The sequence below is a fragment of the Medicago sativa genome, chromosome 7, assembly GCF_051527215.1.
Source record: "Medicago sativa cultivar Bolivia chromosome 7, Bolivia_mono, whole genome shotgun sequence".
In the NCBI taxonomy this organism is placed as follows: domain Eukaryota; kingdom Viridiplantae; phylum Streptophyta; class Magnoliopsida; order Fabales; family Fabaceae; genus Medicago; species Medicago sativa.
The window spans coordinates 89310889-89331148 of record NC_140755.1 but is presented as its reverse complement, the minus strand read 5'-3'; the positions used below and the strand labels follow the sequence as shown (position 1 = coordinate 89331148).

Here is a 20260-nt window from a genome sequence, read left to right as displayed (position 1 = left end):
TCATACAAATTGCATATGTGCAAATCCTAAAAGCAAATTTTAATAGTAAGTATCAAACCTTGAAAGTACATCTTAGTGATCACACCTCTCTCTGTTGTTATGGATAAAATATGAAAATAAAACTGTATTAGTCTAAGAAAATAATGTGTTCTCTATGTATAATCTTATATGCTATATGTGTGGGATATATGAACTTCTTTTTAAGAAAACATATCAACCAATTTACGGACCTTCCTTAAAAAAAAAAACCAATTTATGGACCGAAAATGTATACCCAAACACAAAAAATAAGGAAAGGAAAATAAAAGGAGAACCACATCACCTTAACAAAGCAGAAAAGCATAAATGATCATGGTAGTAGAGTTGGGCAATCATGCATATATAAGATAAGTTGGGGCAAGATTTTATTGAAAAAATTAAAACGTTCATTTTTAGAGTTTCCAATCTAATGAATGGAACTTTTTTTGGATATCATAATCATTGTAATCTTCTTATCATGTTAGGACTGACTTTTCCTAAATTTTCTGACAATTTGATTAGTGTATACGTTTTTTTATTTATTTTATGTGGACATATGGATTTAATTATTTAATAATTGTAGCATACATATTTTTCTTTGAGGTATATAGTACTAACTGTCAAGTATAGGTATGGCAACAAAACCCATACCCACGGTTACCCACCCGAACCAAACCCAATTTGACGGGTTTTCCCCGTTTTGACTGGGTTTGGGTATGGGTATGAGTTTTCCCCGATTTAAAAATACGTGTATGGGACGGGTAACGGGTATATAGGTACCCACCCCGAACCCATACCCAAACCCGTCCCAAATGTAAAATATTACTTTATGTTGATATGTCATGTTATTTTGTTTGATAATTGTCATGTTAATAAAAACTACCTTTGATACTTAAAGATCTACTAAATCATTACGTCTAACAAATGTTAAAGTGAGCATATTGTTGGATAATGTATTACAATGTTGCTTTTAGGGATGCAAAAAAACTTCTATTTTTTATTAAAAAAAATTATTCAATGAGGGGACGGGGATGGGGCGGGGATATCCAAACCCGTCGGGGACGGGGATGAGATTCAATTTCTCATCCCCGTTGGGTATGGGTAGGGTATCGGGTAAGTATATGAGAATCGGGTATGGGGATGGGGAAGGTAAAACCCATCCCCAGCCCGCCCCATTGTCATGCCTATTCAAGTAAGTCTTTGTATTCTCCTTTCATTTTGTGTGACATGCAGAATGGGAAGTTCCTTTTTCTTTTTTTCAATAGTGGAGGAAACTATTCAATTTGATAATTAATTGATTCTTTAATTCTTCAAAGATAATTGGAAAGTCAAGTTGTTAATTAATAGTGTAAATTTTTTTTAGATGTACAAATTCAAAGATATATAAATATGAAGAAGATAGAGAGATAGATGTGTAACTTGGATCATATCCTTTAACCTTCTCTATATATTGTTTTTAGAGGCACTATTCTTTATTCATCTCAATTTTATCCATCTTTATCTTAATTACACATACACAATGTTTATCTCTATCATTATACTTGGAGTAATATGTTTATTATTATTTTTATACGAAAAAATGGTAGACACTTGTCTTCACCTTTATAAAAAAACAGTATTATTTATAAATATACCCCTTATTTATATTACCAATCTGTATTAATTAATAGCCAAAAAATAAAGAGTAAAAAAGAGAAGAAAAACTATAACACCAAATTGAAGAGGAATCATCCAATAGTTTCATGGAGAAAGTGACGATAAACAACCATTTTTAATAAGCTTCTTCCTCACCATCAATGATGCAACAAAATAAAAAATAGAAGCATCATTTATCCTAATTCACAAAAAAAATAAAAAATCCACATACACGTTAAGGAATAAAAAAATATATAAAAGAAAGTTCGAAAAATAGACTAATAAACATTTGAAGCTTAACTATTTGATCAATCTAAGAGTAACTTGACTCCCTATCAATTATCATATCATAGAAACCAGTTAATAATCAAGATAAGAGAAAAATTGTACCTACACTAATGAATAAATCGTCATATAATTAATACCAAGAAATATTGAAAAATGGATTCAAATCCAAATCCAACACCAAAACTCACTGGTTTCTAGCCTTCATCTTTTGCAGCGAATTAAGACTACTACCACCACATAGTATTATTAGAATTGTGAATATTGTTATTTCCTTTCATATTTGAAGCTCTTTGTCTCCTCATGTAGCCACCTAAAGCTTGTCCTATTGCAAACTCCAATCCACAAATAGAACACTCTTGTTTTAGACTTTGATAATCAAAAGATGAAGAGTAAAAGTGAGTGGAAAAACAACAATACAAAATTGAAGATAAACTATCCAATTGTTACTTGAAAGTGATGATGAACAAAACCCAAAATATGATGCACAAAATCACATATTTATACACAATGTTTTCAATATAGAAACTAAAAATATTGAGATCATATTAGTGGTTGTATATATAATGAGTGAGTGTATGGTCATAATTAAAAAATGAGTTACGGAATAAAAAAAAAAGCAGTTCAAAGGTTGTGATAGAAATGAATCCATCCATCCATAATCCATAATAAACATGTAAAGAATGTGTGAAGGAGGTATAACGTAAAATGAAACAAAAAACAGAACGTCAAATTAAAAGTTAATTGTGCCTTGTATTACTTGAACTTGTGTATTCTTTTTAATTGTTGATGTCAACTACTGTATTGATTCATTGTTGGTTTGTTCATGATATGCTATTCATTCATTTCAATCATAATGTATTAGTGGAAGCGATATTATAACACTAAAACAGCTACTGGTTAAGTGGTTAAAGTGCTTGGATGGAGGTGCTTGCATGGAGGCTATGGGTTGCGAGTTCAACTCCCTGCAGAGACTTTTTTCAGAAAGATTTTTTAAACCTCTCAAAAAAGGGAAAGATTTTTTAAACCTCTCAAAAAAGGCAAGATTAGGTTTAGGTTTAGGGTTTTATAATGAGCATGCATTGTGAACCTTAGTCCTGCAAAGACTTTTTTCAGAAAGATTTTTTAAACCTCTCAAAAAAGGTAGGTTTAGGTTTAGGGTTTCATAATGAGCATGCATTGTGAACCTTAGTATTATATATTAAGATATGAGTATGTATTCCTCTTTTGAAATCTAAAGCCCTTTTGATTACTTGGCCTTTTGGCCGACCATGAGTAAAAAGTATGATTTTAGCTTTTTAGCTTAGTAGACAAAGGACGAAATTGGACTACTAAAACCTTAAACATAAGTTTTTTATTCAGATTGGTCAAATACCTCCCTGGATCCTTTAAGTTTCACGTTTGAAATAGATAGGTCCTTTAAATTTCAAAGGTTACAGATAGGTCCTTTAAGTTTCTAAGGTTTCACATAGGAGGTATTTGGCCATTCAGATTAATCATACTAAATAACATGGGTTAATTAAGTTTTTAGTCCCTGTAAATATTGACAGTTTTGTTTTTAATCCCTACAAAATAAAATCACATTTTTTAGTCCCTATAAAATTTTCCATCAGCATTTTTAGTCCCTATAAAATTTTCCATCAACATTTTTAGTCCCTATAAAATTTTTCCATCAGCATTTTTAGTCCCTAAAATGCTTAAGGAAAATGTCATAGGGACTAAAAAGTGTGATTTTATTTTGTAGGGACTAAAAACAAAACTGTGAATATTTATAGGGACTAAAAACTTAATTAACCCAAATAACATCAAAGAGCGTAATGGTTAAATAGAGTTTGAACGTGTTAATATTATATAAAATTCTCATCGTTTTTGCTTTGTGATTTTGGATCAGTCTAAAAGTCAACCAATGATATTTAACTTCAACAATTTATCGTATCTCACCGTACAAAATGATTCCTATGCTAGTATTTGAAACTGCGTGGCCAAAGGAAGTTTCACTTAAATTACGTACAATATTTGGTGACTTTGGTGAATGGTGAAGGACAGATCAAGCTCGAATCTTTGCTAAAAAAAAAAGATCAAGCTCGAATCTGAATGAAGTAAATCAAGCATGGAGTTTATAGGTGCATGACTTTGGTGGATGACATTCTAAACCGCCTTCTTTTGAAGGAGAAAAAAATAGGGAAATTAGTAAATGATGTGCCAACATGAGTCTTAGAAAAAAAAAAAAAAACATGAGTCTTAGAAGGGAATGTGGACTTTCTATGATAAGAGATAACACTTATAAACAATGTGAGAGATGCGAAGAAATAACCCAAAAAGGTTGGAAAGGAAAGAAACCAAAACATTTATTTTTATAGGGTGTTGCTAACAAGTGCCCTAAGAGCATTGTTTAAGGAACCCACAAGGGGAAAATATGTCTTGAAAATACAAGTCAAACACTTGTTAAAGTCATAACGTACAATTTCCAATGCAAAAGTTGCTACCTTTAGATGCTTAAACAATGTCCTTAGGGCACTTGTTAGCATTTTCCATTTTTATAAGATATGAACCAAAGACAAAATGAATTTTGATGAGTGGCCGGCCGAGTAAAATATTTTTCACTATCAACCAATTACAACTCAACATTTTTTTAAGGGGTACAACTCAACAATTTTTTTTTACACAAACAACTCAACATTTATTGTATACACACTTCTATGTCGATATCCTTTGGCCTCTCAAAAATATGTTGAAATCGTTTGGCTTACGATAGTAGTACTCCTTCCGTCTTACAATAATTGTCACTTTACCATTTTTTTTTCTCAAAATAGTTGTCACTTTAGAATACCAATGCAACATTTATTATTTTTTTCCATTAATATACCCTTATTTATTGAATTTCATCTAACTTAACTACTCCACTAACTACAATTAATAAGAGTGTTTTAGTAAATGACACTAATTTTACTATCAAAATCAATCCAACTAATCATTTCCTTAATAACCGTGCACAAACCTGCCATTCAAAAAAAAATCGTGCACAAACCTTAAACGACTATAATTTAAAGACGGAGGGAGTAGTAAAAAATATGTTTGGTAAATCCTCCCTCCGGTAACTATTATAAGCAAAAAACTATTTTTTAGATTCATTGAATGAAGGATGTATGTGGTCATTAATATAGACCACATACATCATTTATTCAATGAACCTAAAAATTGTTTTTTGTTTATATTAGTGATCGGAGGGAGTATTAAATACTCCCTCCGGTCTTTATTATGAGAAACAAAACCAAAAAACATCAAAATCAATGCAAATTATTAAATAATGTAATTTTTTGAATATTTTTACAAATATACCCTTGTAAAAATGTGAAACATTAAATACACCCACTAATATTAAAAACATAAACATTAAATGAGAGGTAAAAAAATATTTTAAGGGTCTTATTAACGAGTGCCCCCGGGGCACTCTTTAAGCATACTAAATTAAGAAATTATTATTTAAAAATGTCAAAGTTTTCAATTTTCAATGCACAAATTACACAAACTTTCATAAAAAGTTTCCATTTAAGTCCCTTAACCAGTGCCCCGGGGGCACTGGTTAACATTTCCCATATTTTAAACATTAACTACACCTTAAAAGTTGTGACATTTCTTATAAATAAGACCATTTTTTTTTTTTGAAAATTCTCTTAGACTCCCTTCATTTTTTATCTTTTGATGTTTTAGCTAAGGACACACGTCTTAAGGAGTAATTAAACCATATAAATATTTGTGTGTTTTAGACTAAAATATCCTTATTTATGATTAAATTCACATGTGATAAGTCAAATGTCACAACTCCATTAATAGTTTTATAATGTGTTTTCCAACAAAGATAAACTTGAAAAAAAAGGTATTAAATATACTAAAATATAAAAAAAAAATGAAAATAGAGGGAGTAACAAGGAACATAAGAAGTATCATACTCCCTCCGGTCCTATTTACAAGAAACAATTTACTTTTTAGATACATTAAATAATTTATGTATTTGGTTTAGGTTCTTGACTAGATACATACATTATTCAATATATCTAAAAAGTCAATTTTCTCTTGTAAATAGGACCGGAGGGAGTATCATTTGATGACATGATATAAATATGTAATTATGATATCATCATTTATTAATCACATGATATAATTATGATTGGTAGATAAATATCATCATTTATTTATTCTAACCAAGTTGCACTTAAGAAGACCAAATCATTTATTTAAGGAAAAAGAATCTAAATCAAATTATATGTTTTTTTTTAACAAAAACAAAAGAAAAAGAAAAAGAACATAAAAGACACAGGGTCCGTTTGGTTCAACGAGGGGGAGGGGTGGGTTGTTGAGGGGAGGGACAGGAAGGGAAGGGAATGGGAGATATTTCAATTAAATATATGTTTGGTTTAAATGATGGGATGGAAGGGGAGGGGAGGGATTTTAATCAAATATTGGTTCACAAGGGAAGGGGAGAGATTTTAAAACTAAATTACTTTTTTATCCCTCTAATATTAAAATAGTATCACGATTTTTAAATCATTCACTTCATAAAAAATTAAACATGAAAACTCAGTAACCGAAAACTCCATAAATAATCATACACAAAACTTCTAACAAGATATCGGGTATTCATAAATATTAGAGCACTGATTTATAAAATATATTTATAAAATAATCTAGAAAAATATAAAAATATTTATAAAAAAATCATTGTTAGAACTGATTTATAAAATATATTTATAAAAAATCCAACATAAAATTTGTTGATAATGTTTTAATATGTAATACAATTAAAAAATATTAAATAAAAAAATGAGAACAACGTTAGTACAAAAAAAAATTCTCGTAAAAAAAATATAAGAGAAGAATATGTGGTTCTACTTTAAAAAAAAAAAAGAAAAGGATAATATAGGCATAGTTTTAAAACTCGGCTCGGTCATCGACTCGGTAGGGGTACTGGGTCACTGAGTTAATGGTCGAACCACTGAGTCACTGGTTGAACCGCATGACTGAATCGGATTAAACCGAATAACTCGGCTAGATGACTCGGTCTTAAGATTAATTTTTTATAGATATTTAACAAAATTAAATTGGATTGAATAGATGACTCGGCCACTTAAAAACTAAAAAAAAAGACATGTAATATGTATATTAATATCTTTTTTGAAAAAATGTATATTAATATTAATATAATATCTAGATTTTCTAAAAAAATATATGATGTTATATTAATATTATTGTGTAAATATTATATTTAATAATAATTTTCTCTTTCTCTTTTTAAAAGAAAAGAAACGTTGTGTTCTAGCCACTTCTAAAATTAAAATGTGATATATTTACATATATAATATATTTCATTTGATAACAAAGATATGAAGTCGTTGTAGTGGTTAAGTTTTCACCAACTATTCATTTTGATGTCTCTGGTTGGATTCCTATTGTCCTCACTTTTTCATTTTTCATATTATTAATCCTTCCCTAATGACTAATTTCATTTTTCATATTATTAATCCTTCCCTAATGACTAATTATGAGAATAAAGATTTAAAAAAATATTAAACCGGGTTGGCTCAGAAAACCGGCCGAGTCACTGGTTTTTGGCGAGTCAAAACGGTTTTCACCGATTTAAATGCATGGCCGATCTGACATGTGGCTCGAACCGGCATACCCACCGGTTCCCGGTCGGACCGGTTCGACCGGCCGGTCCGAGCCGGTTTTTAAAACTATGAATATAGGCACGTTAAGAAAAAAGGGTAATAAGAAATATATTGAAAACACATAAATTTTTAATAAGGATGATTTTGTCATTTAAAAATAAATATGTGGATAATTATGTCAATGTAATTAAAATTGCATTAACTCATTTATCTTTGCCCTCCCCTCCAAAAAAACTCCAATTTGAGGGGGAGCAATAAATGAGTTTATGAGGGATTTTGCTCCCCTTTCTCTCCCTCCCCTCCCTCCCCATCAAAACCCCCGAACCAAAAGGGTCAGTTTGGTTCGAGAATTAGGAAGGGAGAGTAGGGATTTTAACAGATGAGGGAAGATATTTTAATCAAAAATGTGTTCGGTTCGCAAGGAAGAAGGGGAGAGATTTTAAAATTATTTTACTGTTTTACCCTTAAACTTAATTAAATAAGGATAATAAAGTAACAAAACAATAACGATATCAGAACGTACATTAGTGATTAAAACATTCTAGTTCCAACAACCATTTGACACAATCTCCCCATCCTAGTTCAATCAGAAAATCAAAATGAAGAATTTCCATCACTGATACAATATCTAAAACCTTCTATAAAAATTTGTAGCTGCCTCCAATATATTTCTCCAAACTAGAGAAAGGCTACTTTTTTTTTTTTTTGGTACAAAGAGAAAAACTACTTTTTTTTTGTGGTGGTCGGGGTTCGAATCCCATACCTTACATATTTTATGCATTGTCCCTATCAACTGATCTAAGCTCACGAGAACAGAGAAATGCTACTTTATTCTTTACCGTGAATTTTCATTTTAATATTTTTTTTTATCAATAAATCTTCATTTCAATATTGATACACAACCCTTAATTTTTAGCAACAAAAAGAAAACATGGTAGGGTGTAAAAGCAAAATAAGGAGTGCAGAAAGCAGTTAGCACCTTTATATTGGTTTCTGTATCGCAAAGTTACAACACACGCAACACAACAGAATCAATACGACTGGTAGGTAGCAGAACTCTGCACTCTGTAGTTTCTCCATTCATTCGAATAGAATATAAATAAAAGCACGCAGAATCGTGATCTGCGAATGATTCATTGATTCTGTTTCAGAATGAGCACCATCGATTCTTAATGGTAACCTTTCATAAACCTCCTAATTTCTCTATCTCACATTTTCGATTCGCTATGATTTTCAGTTTCTATTATTCTTGTAACATTATCCGTGCATGTAATTTGAGACGAACCTTACTTAGGGATTATTTACCGGTATTATGCAATTCAAGAATTTCAAATTAAGCTATTGTTTGTTGTTATTATAAGGAGAAATTCAGGATCTCTGAAACTTACAAATGCTAATATTTTATTTTTGTTGATTATAGTTAATTGTGGTTTAATTGTAGTTTTTGTATATTTTGCAGTTTTGTGAACATGAAGGAAAAAAATACTAGCTCTGTTCTCAAGCGTATTTTAGTGAATTGTGCATCTCAGGTTTGTAGATGCTTTTGGTTTTTGGTTACAATATGAAATTTTAGTGTGCCGCGTAAAACCTTTTTCATTATGAGAACAGGGATGTGCGTGGTGTAGATTAGTTTTAGACCGACACCGACATTTAATAAGAATGGAGCATTTGGTGATTATTTGCAAAAAAGCGGTTACAAAATAGAGTAAAGGGGACATGAACTGTTAATGTAAACTAGTTTTAGACTGACGTCCAATAACAATTGACTATTGATAATCTGTTGGCGGTCATTTTTAAAAAGCGATTACAATAAGCATACATGGCAATATGTGGTTTCTTATTGGACGACGGTGTAAAGCTCTTTTACACCGTTAATGTATATCCGTTAAACCCTTTTGTTATATCATTTTTGTTACTTAGAACCCCTATACAAGATAAAGTTGGCTAATCTTTGGTACCTATAAATGGTCGACTTGATTTTATCATTTATCACTTGCAATAACCAAGTTTAATTTATTTACTTAGATGCGTTAAACATGTAATTATGGTTGAGGCATCGGGTTGTTGGGAAGTGGAGGGAATCCGTTGTGTGATTTATGTTTTCTTTTCATTTAGGCTTCAGCCTATATTCTACATGTCTTATTTATGCATGAAAATTGATATGGTTAAGTCTCATTGGATAGGCAAAAGCATACGGGAGTTGTGTTGCAGCTAAGGTTCCAGATATTGAACGTGATATGTGTGTAACAGAGTTTCTGGCATTAAAAAGTTGTATGCAAAATACGGTATCATATTCTACAATTATCTTGACATAAAGTTTTTCTACACGCTGGCTCGGTATTTTAGCTATAAAGCTATTTGTTTCATTTTATGGGGAAATACAACCACAAGCCGCATTGTGGAAAAACTGAAGAGAAACATTTTTGCAAACTTCATTTAATTGGGCCACGGCTTTTGACAGTTACAAGCCGTTTAAGTTTATGAAATTTTGTTTTTCCATGTTTTCCCCCTAAAATTATTGATCTATTATGCTGTGTTGTGTCTACTGTATAACTGTTACTTATTTTTGTGTTTTTATTAAATATCGTATGTTTAAAAATACATATTGCTCCTAACAGCTCAAAAAGAAGGTTTAAGTGAATGTCCATCTGCTTTCCGGGCCATTGAACACACGCAGAAAAAGTTTGATGGTTATACAGATTTCTAATTACCAGTCTAAAGAGGAGGGTCGTAAAGCTTTTGGGGGCAAAGGTTTAATCTTCAACACTCATATCCCCTGTTAACAATAGATACATTAACCTTTTACCATCCATAAGTGTAAATAACTTTAATCGTTTTGCTGCAGTTTATTTTATACCCCAGCTATTTATTGTGTAAACAAGAAGCAGCAACATGTCTAGAAAAGCAACAACCTCAAAGCCTACTATAGGTCTGAGAGGATCTGATGGTCTTTCACATGCTTACATTCAGTATCCACCGCTTCGGTGTAATGTTCCTGAATCAGGGGGGTTATTTTATGACGATGGAAATAAGTTGCTTCTCTCCCCAGCAGCTAACCAGGTAACATGATATGCTTTGTATATTTGTTTTTTAGTGAAAAATGATTTGCGTGTTATGTCAACCATTTTGAATTGCATCAAAATGATGTGTTATCTGTCTATTTCATTGTCAATTGTTAAATCAGATATATTTTTGTAATGTTTAGGTCTTTTCATGGAAAGTCAGTATCTTTGATCCTCTCACTGGTCCGACCACTGACTCAATAAGTGAAGGCCCTATTATAGCTATTCGGTATTCTTTAGACACAAAGGTCATAGCCATCCAGCGATCAGGCCAGGAGATACAGTTTTGGGATAGAGAAACTGCGGAAACGTTTAGCCATAAGTGCAGGCCAGAATCAGAAAGTATACTTGGATTTTTTTGGACAGACAGTCAACAGTGTGACATTGTTATTGTTAAGACCAAGTATGGTTGCCTTTTTTTATCATCTCTACATTTAATTCAATTACATTGGTCAATGATGCATTTTTTTTAATGTCCTGATCTTAAGTTCAGAAGAGATCCAAAAGTTAGTAAAAATGTTTCCAGGCTGGAAATTTTCAGTCCTATTATAGTATAGGATTTTAGAGAATGATTAAATAATGTGGAGTCTTATAGTATAAGGTTTATAAGAATCTTCATTGGACAAAGCATATTCATTGATCTACTAGTCTGGTGGTTAAACCTGTCTTTATAAATCGTGGTAGGGGTCCAGCAACTCTCGTCATCGACACATTTTTTTCTTTTTCTTCTTCTAGTTCTCTCATCACATCAATATCTCTGGCACTTGATTCTCTCCTACTTTTCTTCCCCTCTCTTTATGTTTATTTTTCATCGTCTTGGATGAACATTTAATTATCTTTTAGTTTTTTGGGAAGAAGCATATTGTAAGGCAAAGAAAAGGTACAGAGTCTAATAGCTTTAGATCACTATTAAAGATTAAAAAATATTTATTACGGGAATAAGTTTTGCAATCTGTGTCCATGAGGTGTCAAATCAATGATAAGAGTTTAACATTGTAATCTCATGGGAAGGAGTTCAAATCCCCCCGCGAACGATTGTTTTCAAGGGAAGGAGTTTAATAATTTTACCGATCCCCAAATATTTTTTATTTAAAAAAAGTCTTACAGTTCCTTAAGATATCTGTCAAAATAATCTGCTAAAATGTTTTGTTGGCTGAGCAAAATAATGATGCAAAAAAAACAACCTTATCCTACGAGAGTTGTGAAGGCATGAGTTTTTGCATATGACTTTTGGCACTATGCTCTAATATTGTATTCTAGACTGTTTCAAATATTACATTACTCCCCAAGTATTTTGCCTTCCTCCTTTTTTCTTTTTTGTTGCTCAAGTAAAGAGACCTATTCCATTTTTTTACAGTGGTCTAGACTTGTGTGCATATAAATCCGAGTCCAAATCACTCCAATTGGTGGAAACAAAGAAACTGAATGTTAGTTGGTATATTTATACACATGAAAGCCGCTTGGTTCTTCTTGCTTCTGGAATGCAGTGCAAGACATTCCATGGATTTCAGGTATGAGAGTGTGCTATTTACTTCTTTTTTTCCTTTTAGTTTTAGTACAATAAGATATTTATATCATATAGGATTCGTAATTTATTTTGTTTCAATCAAAGATATAATATCATTATTGTTCAGAAAAGAGTTAATTCATTTGACTGATAGTAAAACATTTCTGGTTAGATTTCATCTGCAGATATTGTGCGCTTACCAAGGTTTGAGATGGTTATGGCCAAATCTGAGGCAAATAGTAAGCCCGTTTTAGCAGCTGAAGACATCTTTATTGTCACTGTGTATGTACCAGTTATTTTCTTCGTTAACCTTAGACCTTTGTAATTTAAATAGCTGCCTGTTGAAAGTTTTTTTAATGATCAATCACAGTTATGGTAGGATATACTGCTTGCAAGTTGATAGAGTTGCAATGCTACTCCATTCCTATAGGCTATATCGTGATGCAGTGATACAACAGGTGGGTTTTGTTCAAATTTCTTATTGACTTTATAATTTAATTAATTCAGCCAAAAGTTCTTTTTTACAATAACATTTGTGAGAGCTTCTCTGAACATATGCCTTTTTTTATTTAGGAAATCTTCCCCTTCTATTTTACTCTGACGAAACTCTGACATCAAATATAATTCACACTGTTAAACAGATAAAATGAATATTTGTGATCCTTGTCCTTTACAATCTTTGATTATTTATGCATTCCACAAAACATTTTTTACTGACAGAAAATTAGTTACAAATCAGTATTAGTTCATTGTATGATTTCATAAGCAGCAAGCGATCTGAAATAATTTCATTAGTAATATGGAGAATTAGATATATGTAATTTCAAAAATTTGCAAATTAATAACGGTAAGATTAATCGAGTTTATCTTAATACAATTATGTTTCTTCTGATCAATTAAAATTAATTTCTAGCTTCAAATTTTACATATGTTGCACATCCCTATTGCAATTCTTAAAAGTGTGTTAATCTGTTTTAGCTAGACAGACAAATAAAACATGTCCACATGGGACATGTAATCCACATGGGACATGTAATTATATCCTGGATCTTGTATGATAACAATTGTGTGTGATTCATTGAACTATGTACATCTGAAAAATAAAAATGAGACTGATGCTCATGATGTTTGCAGGGATCTTTACCAATTTATTCCAGCAGGATTGCTGTGAGTGTGGTCGACAATGTACTTCTTATTCATCAAGTTGATGCAAAGGTTGTTATACTTTATGATCTCTTCGCAGATTCTCGAGCACCAATATCTGCACCACTTCCTTTATTGTTAAGGGGTTTCCCCAGGTCCAGTAGCTCATCTCAATTTAGTGGTAGAGAAAGTGAAAGTTCAGATGGTAATGTTGCTAGTAGCCATGAAGCAGTTACATATGCTGATACATGGATTTTCCTGGTGCCTGACCTCGTATGCGATGTGGCCAATAAGCTATTATGGAAATTCAATTTAGACATAGAAGTAAGTATTTTATTCATTTTGGTATCGATGTCAAATTTGTTGTGCTTCCGTGAAATGAATAACCTTATTTTGTAGGCAATTTCTGCCAGCAACTCAGATGTACCATCAGTATTAGACTTCCTGCAGCGACGGAAGTTGGAGGCTAACAAGGTATGTTCAATCCATCCATCCCAACTTCATTACAGAAATGCTTCTAATTGATTAATTATTCACGATGCAATAGTGAAGCATTTGTTGTTAGCTGTTTCTTTTTAATTTAAACCAAATTTACCAGTAGTCAGTCAGTTTGTACCTGGAATTTGGCCACTTTTGTATTGAAAACTATATTTCTAGGGGATGCAGCTATGTTCCCAGTTAGTTTATTCATCTATGATTCAGAATCAAAGACTTTTAGTTGCCCTAAGTTGGTAAATTTCATCACCTTACTAGAGGATGACCCTTTACTACTAGATGTTGCAGGCTTTGCATCAGACAAAGGGTTGCAGGCTTAGCATCAGACAAAGGAAGGCACTAGGCAGAAAAACTAAGTACCCGTCCTCTTTACTTCTTTGAAGTCTGACAGTGTCACTTCCAGCCATAGGCCTTTGCCATAGTCTAACATAGCCTGCCTTGTTTCACTGGCCAACCCCACTCTTCCTTTGGCATAGTCTTTTGTGTTATCTTATTTTTTGAGCATCCACTTCAGTTATTTTTAATGATCACGTATGTTTAGCAATTTTCACTTCTAGGCATCAATTACACTATTATTTCATTTAGTAGGTTTAAAACTAGCAGAAATTTTTCTTCAATTTATTTAGAGGCCCTTTAGACATAAGCATCCCTTAATATAGAAGGAGAAAATGTTTGAGCAATCAACAGGCATTTGAGACTTAAGAGTCTTACCTGTCTACGGTAAGTGTTACAATTGAGTAGTATCATCTACCCTAGCAAATTTGGAAGGTTATGTAGTCAACTGTATCCAAGACTGTTCAATAAACTTAAATAATTTTTTATGGGGTACTGTGCATGCCTTGTAAATTTATTGCTAAACCTGAGTATTGAATTCCCTGTTATTCTCTATTGAGGTATTGCACTGTAAGTCTGAAATGTGATTCTGGCATAATTCCCCATCTAAATTGGCTGTAAAGGAAGTTGTTTTATATTGATATTGATTTAAATGTCTTTTTAATTGGTTCTAAACTACAATTATTGACAGTATTCGTTTGTTCTGAAACTTTGAACTAATCAATTGATGATTATTTTAAAAATCTCAGCTTACTTCATTTCTGCCTTTTCAGGCTAAACAATTGTGCTTGGGCATAACACAGACACTTATTCTAGAGCACAGACCTGTGCCTGTGGTTGCCAAGGCTATAAATGTACTAGTCTCCTCGTACTCCCATTCAATTAAAACTTGTAGCTATCTGAAGGGGCTGAAACCAGAGATGCCATTAAATTCTGGTGCACAAAATTCTGACGCTGACGCATCTGCTATAGAAAGAGATGCAATTGGGAAATCGATCATACACGAATCTACCACCAGAGTCGACAACGAAACTTTGGACTCTGAGGATGAATCACATTTTACAAATCTTGAACAGAATTTAAAGGATGCCTATGTTGGTGGTAGTGTAAACAATGAGAACTCCCCAAGCAATGAAGCTCATAGTTCTTATGTTACGCAATCATCTTTACTGTCTGTGCAAGAGGAATCCCAACTTACTTCAGCAGCAATTTCACCCGATGAGATGTACAACTTTGTCTTTTCGCCTGTTGATGAAGAGATGGTGGGAGACCCTTCTTATTTGGTTGCTATAATTGTTGAGTTTCTTCACAGGTATGCCAATATTACTCTTTTTTTTTTTGTTAAAAAGCTGCTTTGAGTCTCAAGGCATTCCATAGATTAGTATTCTAGTTTCTAATGGATTTTAGTTTTTCCACTGTTAATGTATGACAATGAGATATATGATTTCAACTATTTAAAAAAACATTGAAATGATGGATGCGAATTTGGGGACTTTAATTTAATATGCTATTTTTTGTATGGAATCTGGTATGCCTTAATGACTTGACTTGGGGTATTATGTACCTATTTATTAGGTGTGTTGGATGAGGTATCTACTTCAAATGATGGATGTGAATTTGGGGACTTTAATTTAATATGCTATTTTTTTATCTGATCATGACTTTTACTGCCATTCTTGAGAATCAGCTCTCAATGCTCTTCATTAATCATTGCAGTGCAAATTTGGAAAAGATTCGTGTGCTCCCAAATCTATATGTATTGATAATTCAACTTCTGGTGCGGAATGAACGCTATGCTGAATTGGGGTTGTTTGTCGTAAATAAGGTTACTGATTTCTCTGTATAGTATTATTGTGAAGATATTAGGCACCTGTATGCTAAATTAGAGTTAATTTAATTCTGAGTAGAGACATTTTGTTGCAGATTTTGGAGCCCTCTAAGGAAGTTGCATTGCAGCTCCTAGAGTCTGGTCGTCAGAATACCCAAACTAGAAAGCTTGGTCTGGATATGCTGAGACAGCTTGGTTTACATAATGATTATGTAGTGTTGCTAGTGCAAGATGGATACTACCTTGAAGCCTTGCGATATGCACGGAAGTATAAGGTAATTTCTACTTTGCTTGATCCTGTTCTGGAAAGTAATTTTGCAGTGTTTAAGTTCTTAAAAGAACAGGGAGATGATGGAAATATGACGAACAGGTGCTACCGTTCTCTCATGATTCTGTAGGATTTATTGCTGTAGAAATTCCATTCGTCCTGTTTCTGTGTCTGCCGATGAGTTTTTATTTACTGCATTTGTAGAAAGCCCTTTGCAGAAAATAGATTATGTGTTTTTAAACAGTAAAATTAAATTAAATCCTTCTTTAGTGGTAGTGTTTAGGGGCTCCCAGATTCCGTAGAGGGCTGCCAGCCCATGATTGATAGAAATTTCAAGTGCCTTGCCTAAGTTATTCACCCTGGCAAGACGAATATAAAAGCAGGCTAAGAGCATGCCGGGTGAAGGGAGCGAAACTACCCTTGCAAAAGAAAAACTCTCCTCTCTGGATTAGTAGGACTTTATGGCTAGGAACCCCACCTTGCATCATGGCCTTGATTAAATGTTTTCTTTGCGGAAGCTGGGAAGAGGGTTGAGGAAGCCTCAGGCTAACCATGAAAAGTAACAGCCAGGGCCACATCATCTCCATTGAATGCCATTTTATCGACCGGCACACACGATCTCGGAAATTTCTTCCCCACTTGTGACTGACACAATACTAGTGATGGAAAAACTGTTGCTGCTACTGCATTGAAAATTCACTGACTGAGCAACTATTTATGAATTATGATCATAAACTGAGATGTTTACGTTGTTGGTGTAGTTGGAGAGGCTTTGGTGCTTTACTAATTTTAAAATTTGAATCGTGAACTTTTTACGAACAAAGATTAATGTAATTTTCTAATTGTCGATCTTGTAACTATAAAGTATATGCGTATTTGCTATCTGAAGTAAATGGATAACGTACTGAAGCATACTATCAAGAGCTGCTTCAAGTAGTTATCCTGTAGAGCGTGTATATCGAAACGTGAAAGTTTCAAAGGGTTTGCGTTTATGATTTTGTTTTAATTTTAGAAAACTCCAAAGCTAACTGGTGTGAGAATTATTTTCAGGTGGATACCATCCGACCATCGTTGTTCTTAGAAGCAGCTTTTGTATCCAATGACTCCCAACATCTTGCAGCAGTTCTAAGATTCTTTACAGATTTTCTGCCTGGCTTCAAAAACACCGCAGAGCATAATAGGTACCATCGCATACTGAATGAGATGAACTCTTCCATGACTGCTTGAGAGGTCTTGCAAGAAAAAAAAACCGGAGAGAAATTTAGTCATTGTCAGGGGTAAACCCTTGTTCAAGCAGGGCTATCTCATCATGATATCCGATATATCCTTCTACATGTTGTATGTTAAATAAATCTCTCTCTTCCTAACAAGTTTAGTTTTAGCAGATTCTGTGATCTAAAGAAACTTTTACTTAGCTTGAGCTTGTGGATGAATTGCCTGGGTTGTCCTTCAAAATTCATCATGCTCTGTAATTGCTATTTACTTAAATTATATTCATTTTTACTAAATATAATATAAATAGGGAACTAAAACAAGAATGAAAAACATCTTATTATTGAACGCGTTAAATGATGTACTAAATAAAATTGCATGATGCATACAATTTTATGAAAATTGAACTCAACATTTTAAGCTGGAGATTTGTTTTTTGATCTATTCCATTTTGATATGAGAAGCATAATAACTTTCTTCAACGTAATTCACTCGTTGTGCATATAGAAGGTCAGCTAGTACCAACAGCCAATCCAGTCTTATATGCTATAGCAGTATTTTGTAAAATAGAATCGATATATTGAATTATGTCACGAACGAACATATACTAGTGTCTCAATCTGTTTGTGTATATGCAAACGCACGCCTACAAAGTCATGGTGATCTAAAATTTTATTTGCATAGTAATGCTGCGAGTCTGGGTTGTCGAGGTAAATGACAAATGGACAAAGCAATTTTGTTGACAGAATGAGCAAAGCAAATATAATAGTATATTTTGTTTTGTAGGACGTGTTCATTATTTTCTGCTTGATTAGAAATTAGTCTCCTGCCACAAAAATGCAATGATTCTTTCCATCTATTGAAGAAATGGAAGCTTATGTTTAGGAGAAACACTGATACAAATGAGATATTGGTGTATCAAATTTTGTATCATTTAAAATATTTTTAAATTATTTAAAACTATTGTGTCCATCTCTTTTATAAAAAAAGAACCATCAATTTTTATTTATTTTTTTGAAATAAGAACCATCAATTTATTTTTATAAAAGAAGAGAATCCCAACTAATAATCAATAACCAAATCGTTAAGATTTGAGTGGTAAGCGCAAAGCTAGAAATGTCTTACCACCTTTCAAAAAAAAAAAAAAACAAAAAGAAAAAAAATGTCTTAACTAAAATGTATTTTAAAAAATAGATTTAATCAATATGTACTCACTATGTAAAATAACTAAAGACGTATAATCATCCCATTATATATTATTATTTGTGCATATATTTGAAAATATAATATCACAAAGTAACTCTTTTTTTTTTGTTGAGAGGCACAAAGTGACTCAATATGGAATACGATTGAAAGTCTGTATAAAAGAAATTACCCTTTGAGTGTAGGATATGAGTAAAAAATAATAATTAAAAGTGACTTAATATTGAATACGATTGAAAGTATGTATTAAAAAAATTGCATAAAGGAGTTACCCTTAAGTGTAATTTTTTTAGTTTTTTAGTGGTGGCCGGGGTTTGAACTCAAGAGGAATTACCCTTAAGTGTATTTTTTTTAGTGGTGGTCGGGGTTTGAACCCAAAACCTTGCATATATTATGCGTTGTCCATACCAACTGAGCTAAGCTCACGATGACTACCCCTTAAGTGTATGATAGGAGTAAAAAAGTGTGCGATTATTAAACTTTTTTTTTTGTTCTTAAAGGTTACCTTCCGTTGAGGTAATTCCATCGAAGTGTGTTAGATATTAATATAAATACTTTTTTTAAACAAAATTCAAACATTGATTCATCACGTTGTGAAGTTTAACCTCTTCGTTAGACTCATCCGGAAGAAAAGATGTTCAAATTTTATCTTGTACTTTATATACTTTATTGTATTGTTTTTTGAAAGAATAACTTACTGTATTGTTGCGGTTGTTACTTGCTAGCAACTAGAAAAAGAAAGAATACTCTATTGAATTATGATCATCATTATAATATATCATATGCTTTAATATATTGTAATTATATACATGAACTACCCGAATCATTTAGTTGTTTTGAGAATAAGGGGGTCAGTGGGTCAATTGAATAATGCAACTCCAGAGTGAACATACAGAACAAACCAAAACAACTGGGATTTTCTATACGTAAAGAATGTATTAGAAATTATTAATTTTAGTAAACAACTTAAAGCTGTTAAACCTGAATTACATGTTGAATATTTGTCCCTAGCTTTTGGAATTTTACATTTGTTTTAGTTATGTTCTATTAATTCTTTTTTTAGTTAGAGTCACCATACCTGAATCCTATACGGACAATCCACTAATATATTAAAGATAATGGAAGAAGCAAGCACTATGAGTTTTTATTACTTCTTGGTTTTGTGTAACATATCAAGTATACATTTTATTAGGATGCAGCCTTTTTACACAATTTGTATGTATTTTTTTCGTTTGTGAGTGAAAAGTAATTTGTAAGTACTGTTGATGTTTGTTTGGCTATGTGTGTGTTTGGTTCAGCTTTGAATATAATTGATTCTGATAGAATTGATTCTGACAGAATTGATTCTGAGAGAATTGATTTATGTTTGGATACAATTATGTAGAATTGATTAAACAAACTGATTTATGTTTGGATACAATTATGTAGAATTGCTTTTGAATATATAATTTCTAAAATAGACATAGCTAAAGGAGAATTGATAAAGAAGGAGAATTGATAAAGGGTAATAAAGGAAAATAATAGGTTGTAATAATAAAATATAATATTTACTGTTTATAATTGATTCTAAAAAAGCTAGAAGCTAGGATTTGTAGCTTCATGGAG

At 32.2% G+C, this 20260-nt stretch overlaps 1 protein-coding gene and 1 long non-coding RNA gene across 3 annotated transcripts; one reads left to right on the top strand and one right to left on the bottom strand.

The window, feature by feature from the left end:
- Window positions 1–1734: 1734 nt before the first annotated feature.
- Window positions 1735–2516, bottom strand: LOC146909973 (uncharacterized). The gene is made up of 2 exons (XR_015018791.1): window positions 2044–2516; window positions 1735–1852 (listed from the first exon to the last, which is right to left on the bottom strand). It is a non-coding gene; the product is annotated as an uncharacterized LOC146909973 (long non-coding RNA).
- Window positions 2517–9871: 7355 nt separating this feature from the next.
- Window positions 9872–17785, top strand: LOC146909972 (C18orf8). Of its 2 annotated transcripts, XM_085729710.1 has the most exons (13): window positions 9872–9889; window positions 10223–10355; window positions 10450–10664; window positions 10810–11069; window positions 12024–12177; window positions 12346–12455; window positions 12544–12631; window positions 13308–13640; window positions 13716–13790; window positions 14918–15456; window positions 15861–15969; window positions 16068–16247; window positions 17291–17785. In XM_085729710.1, the coding sequence occupies exons 3-13, from the start codon at window positions 10497–10499 to the stop codon at window positions 17465–17467; spliced, it is 2193 nt and encodes a 730-aa protein (XP_085585836.1). In that variant the 5' UTR covers window positions 9872–9889; window positions 10223–10355; window positions 10450–10496; the 3' UTR covers window positions 17468–17785. The 2 variants fall into 2 exon arrangements, with proteins under 2 accessions (XP_085585836.1, XP_085585837.1); XM_085729711.1 differs by lacking the exon at window positions 9872–9889 and having other exon boundaries at window positions 10467–10664.
- Window positions 17786–20260: the final 2475 nt, after the last annotated feature.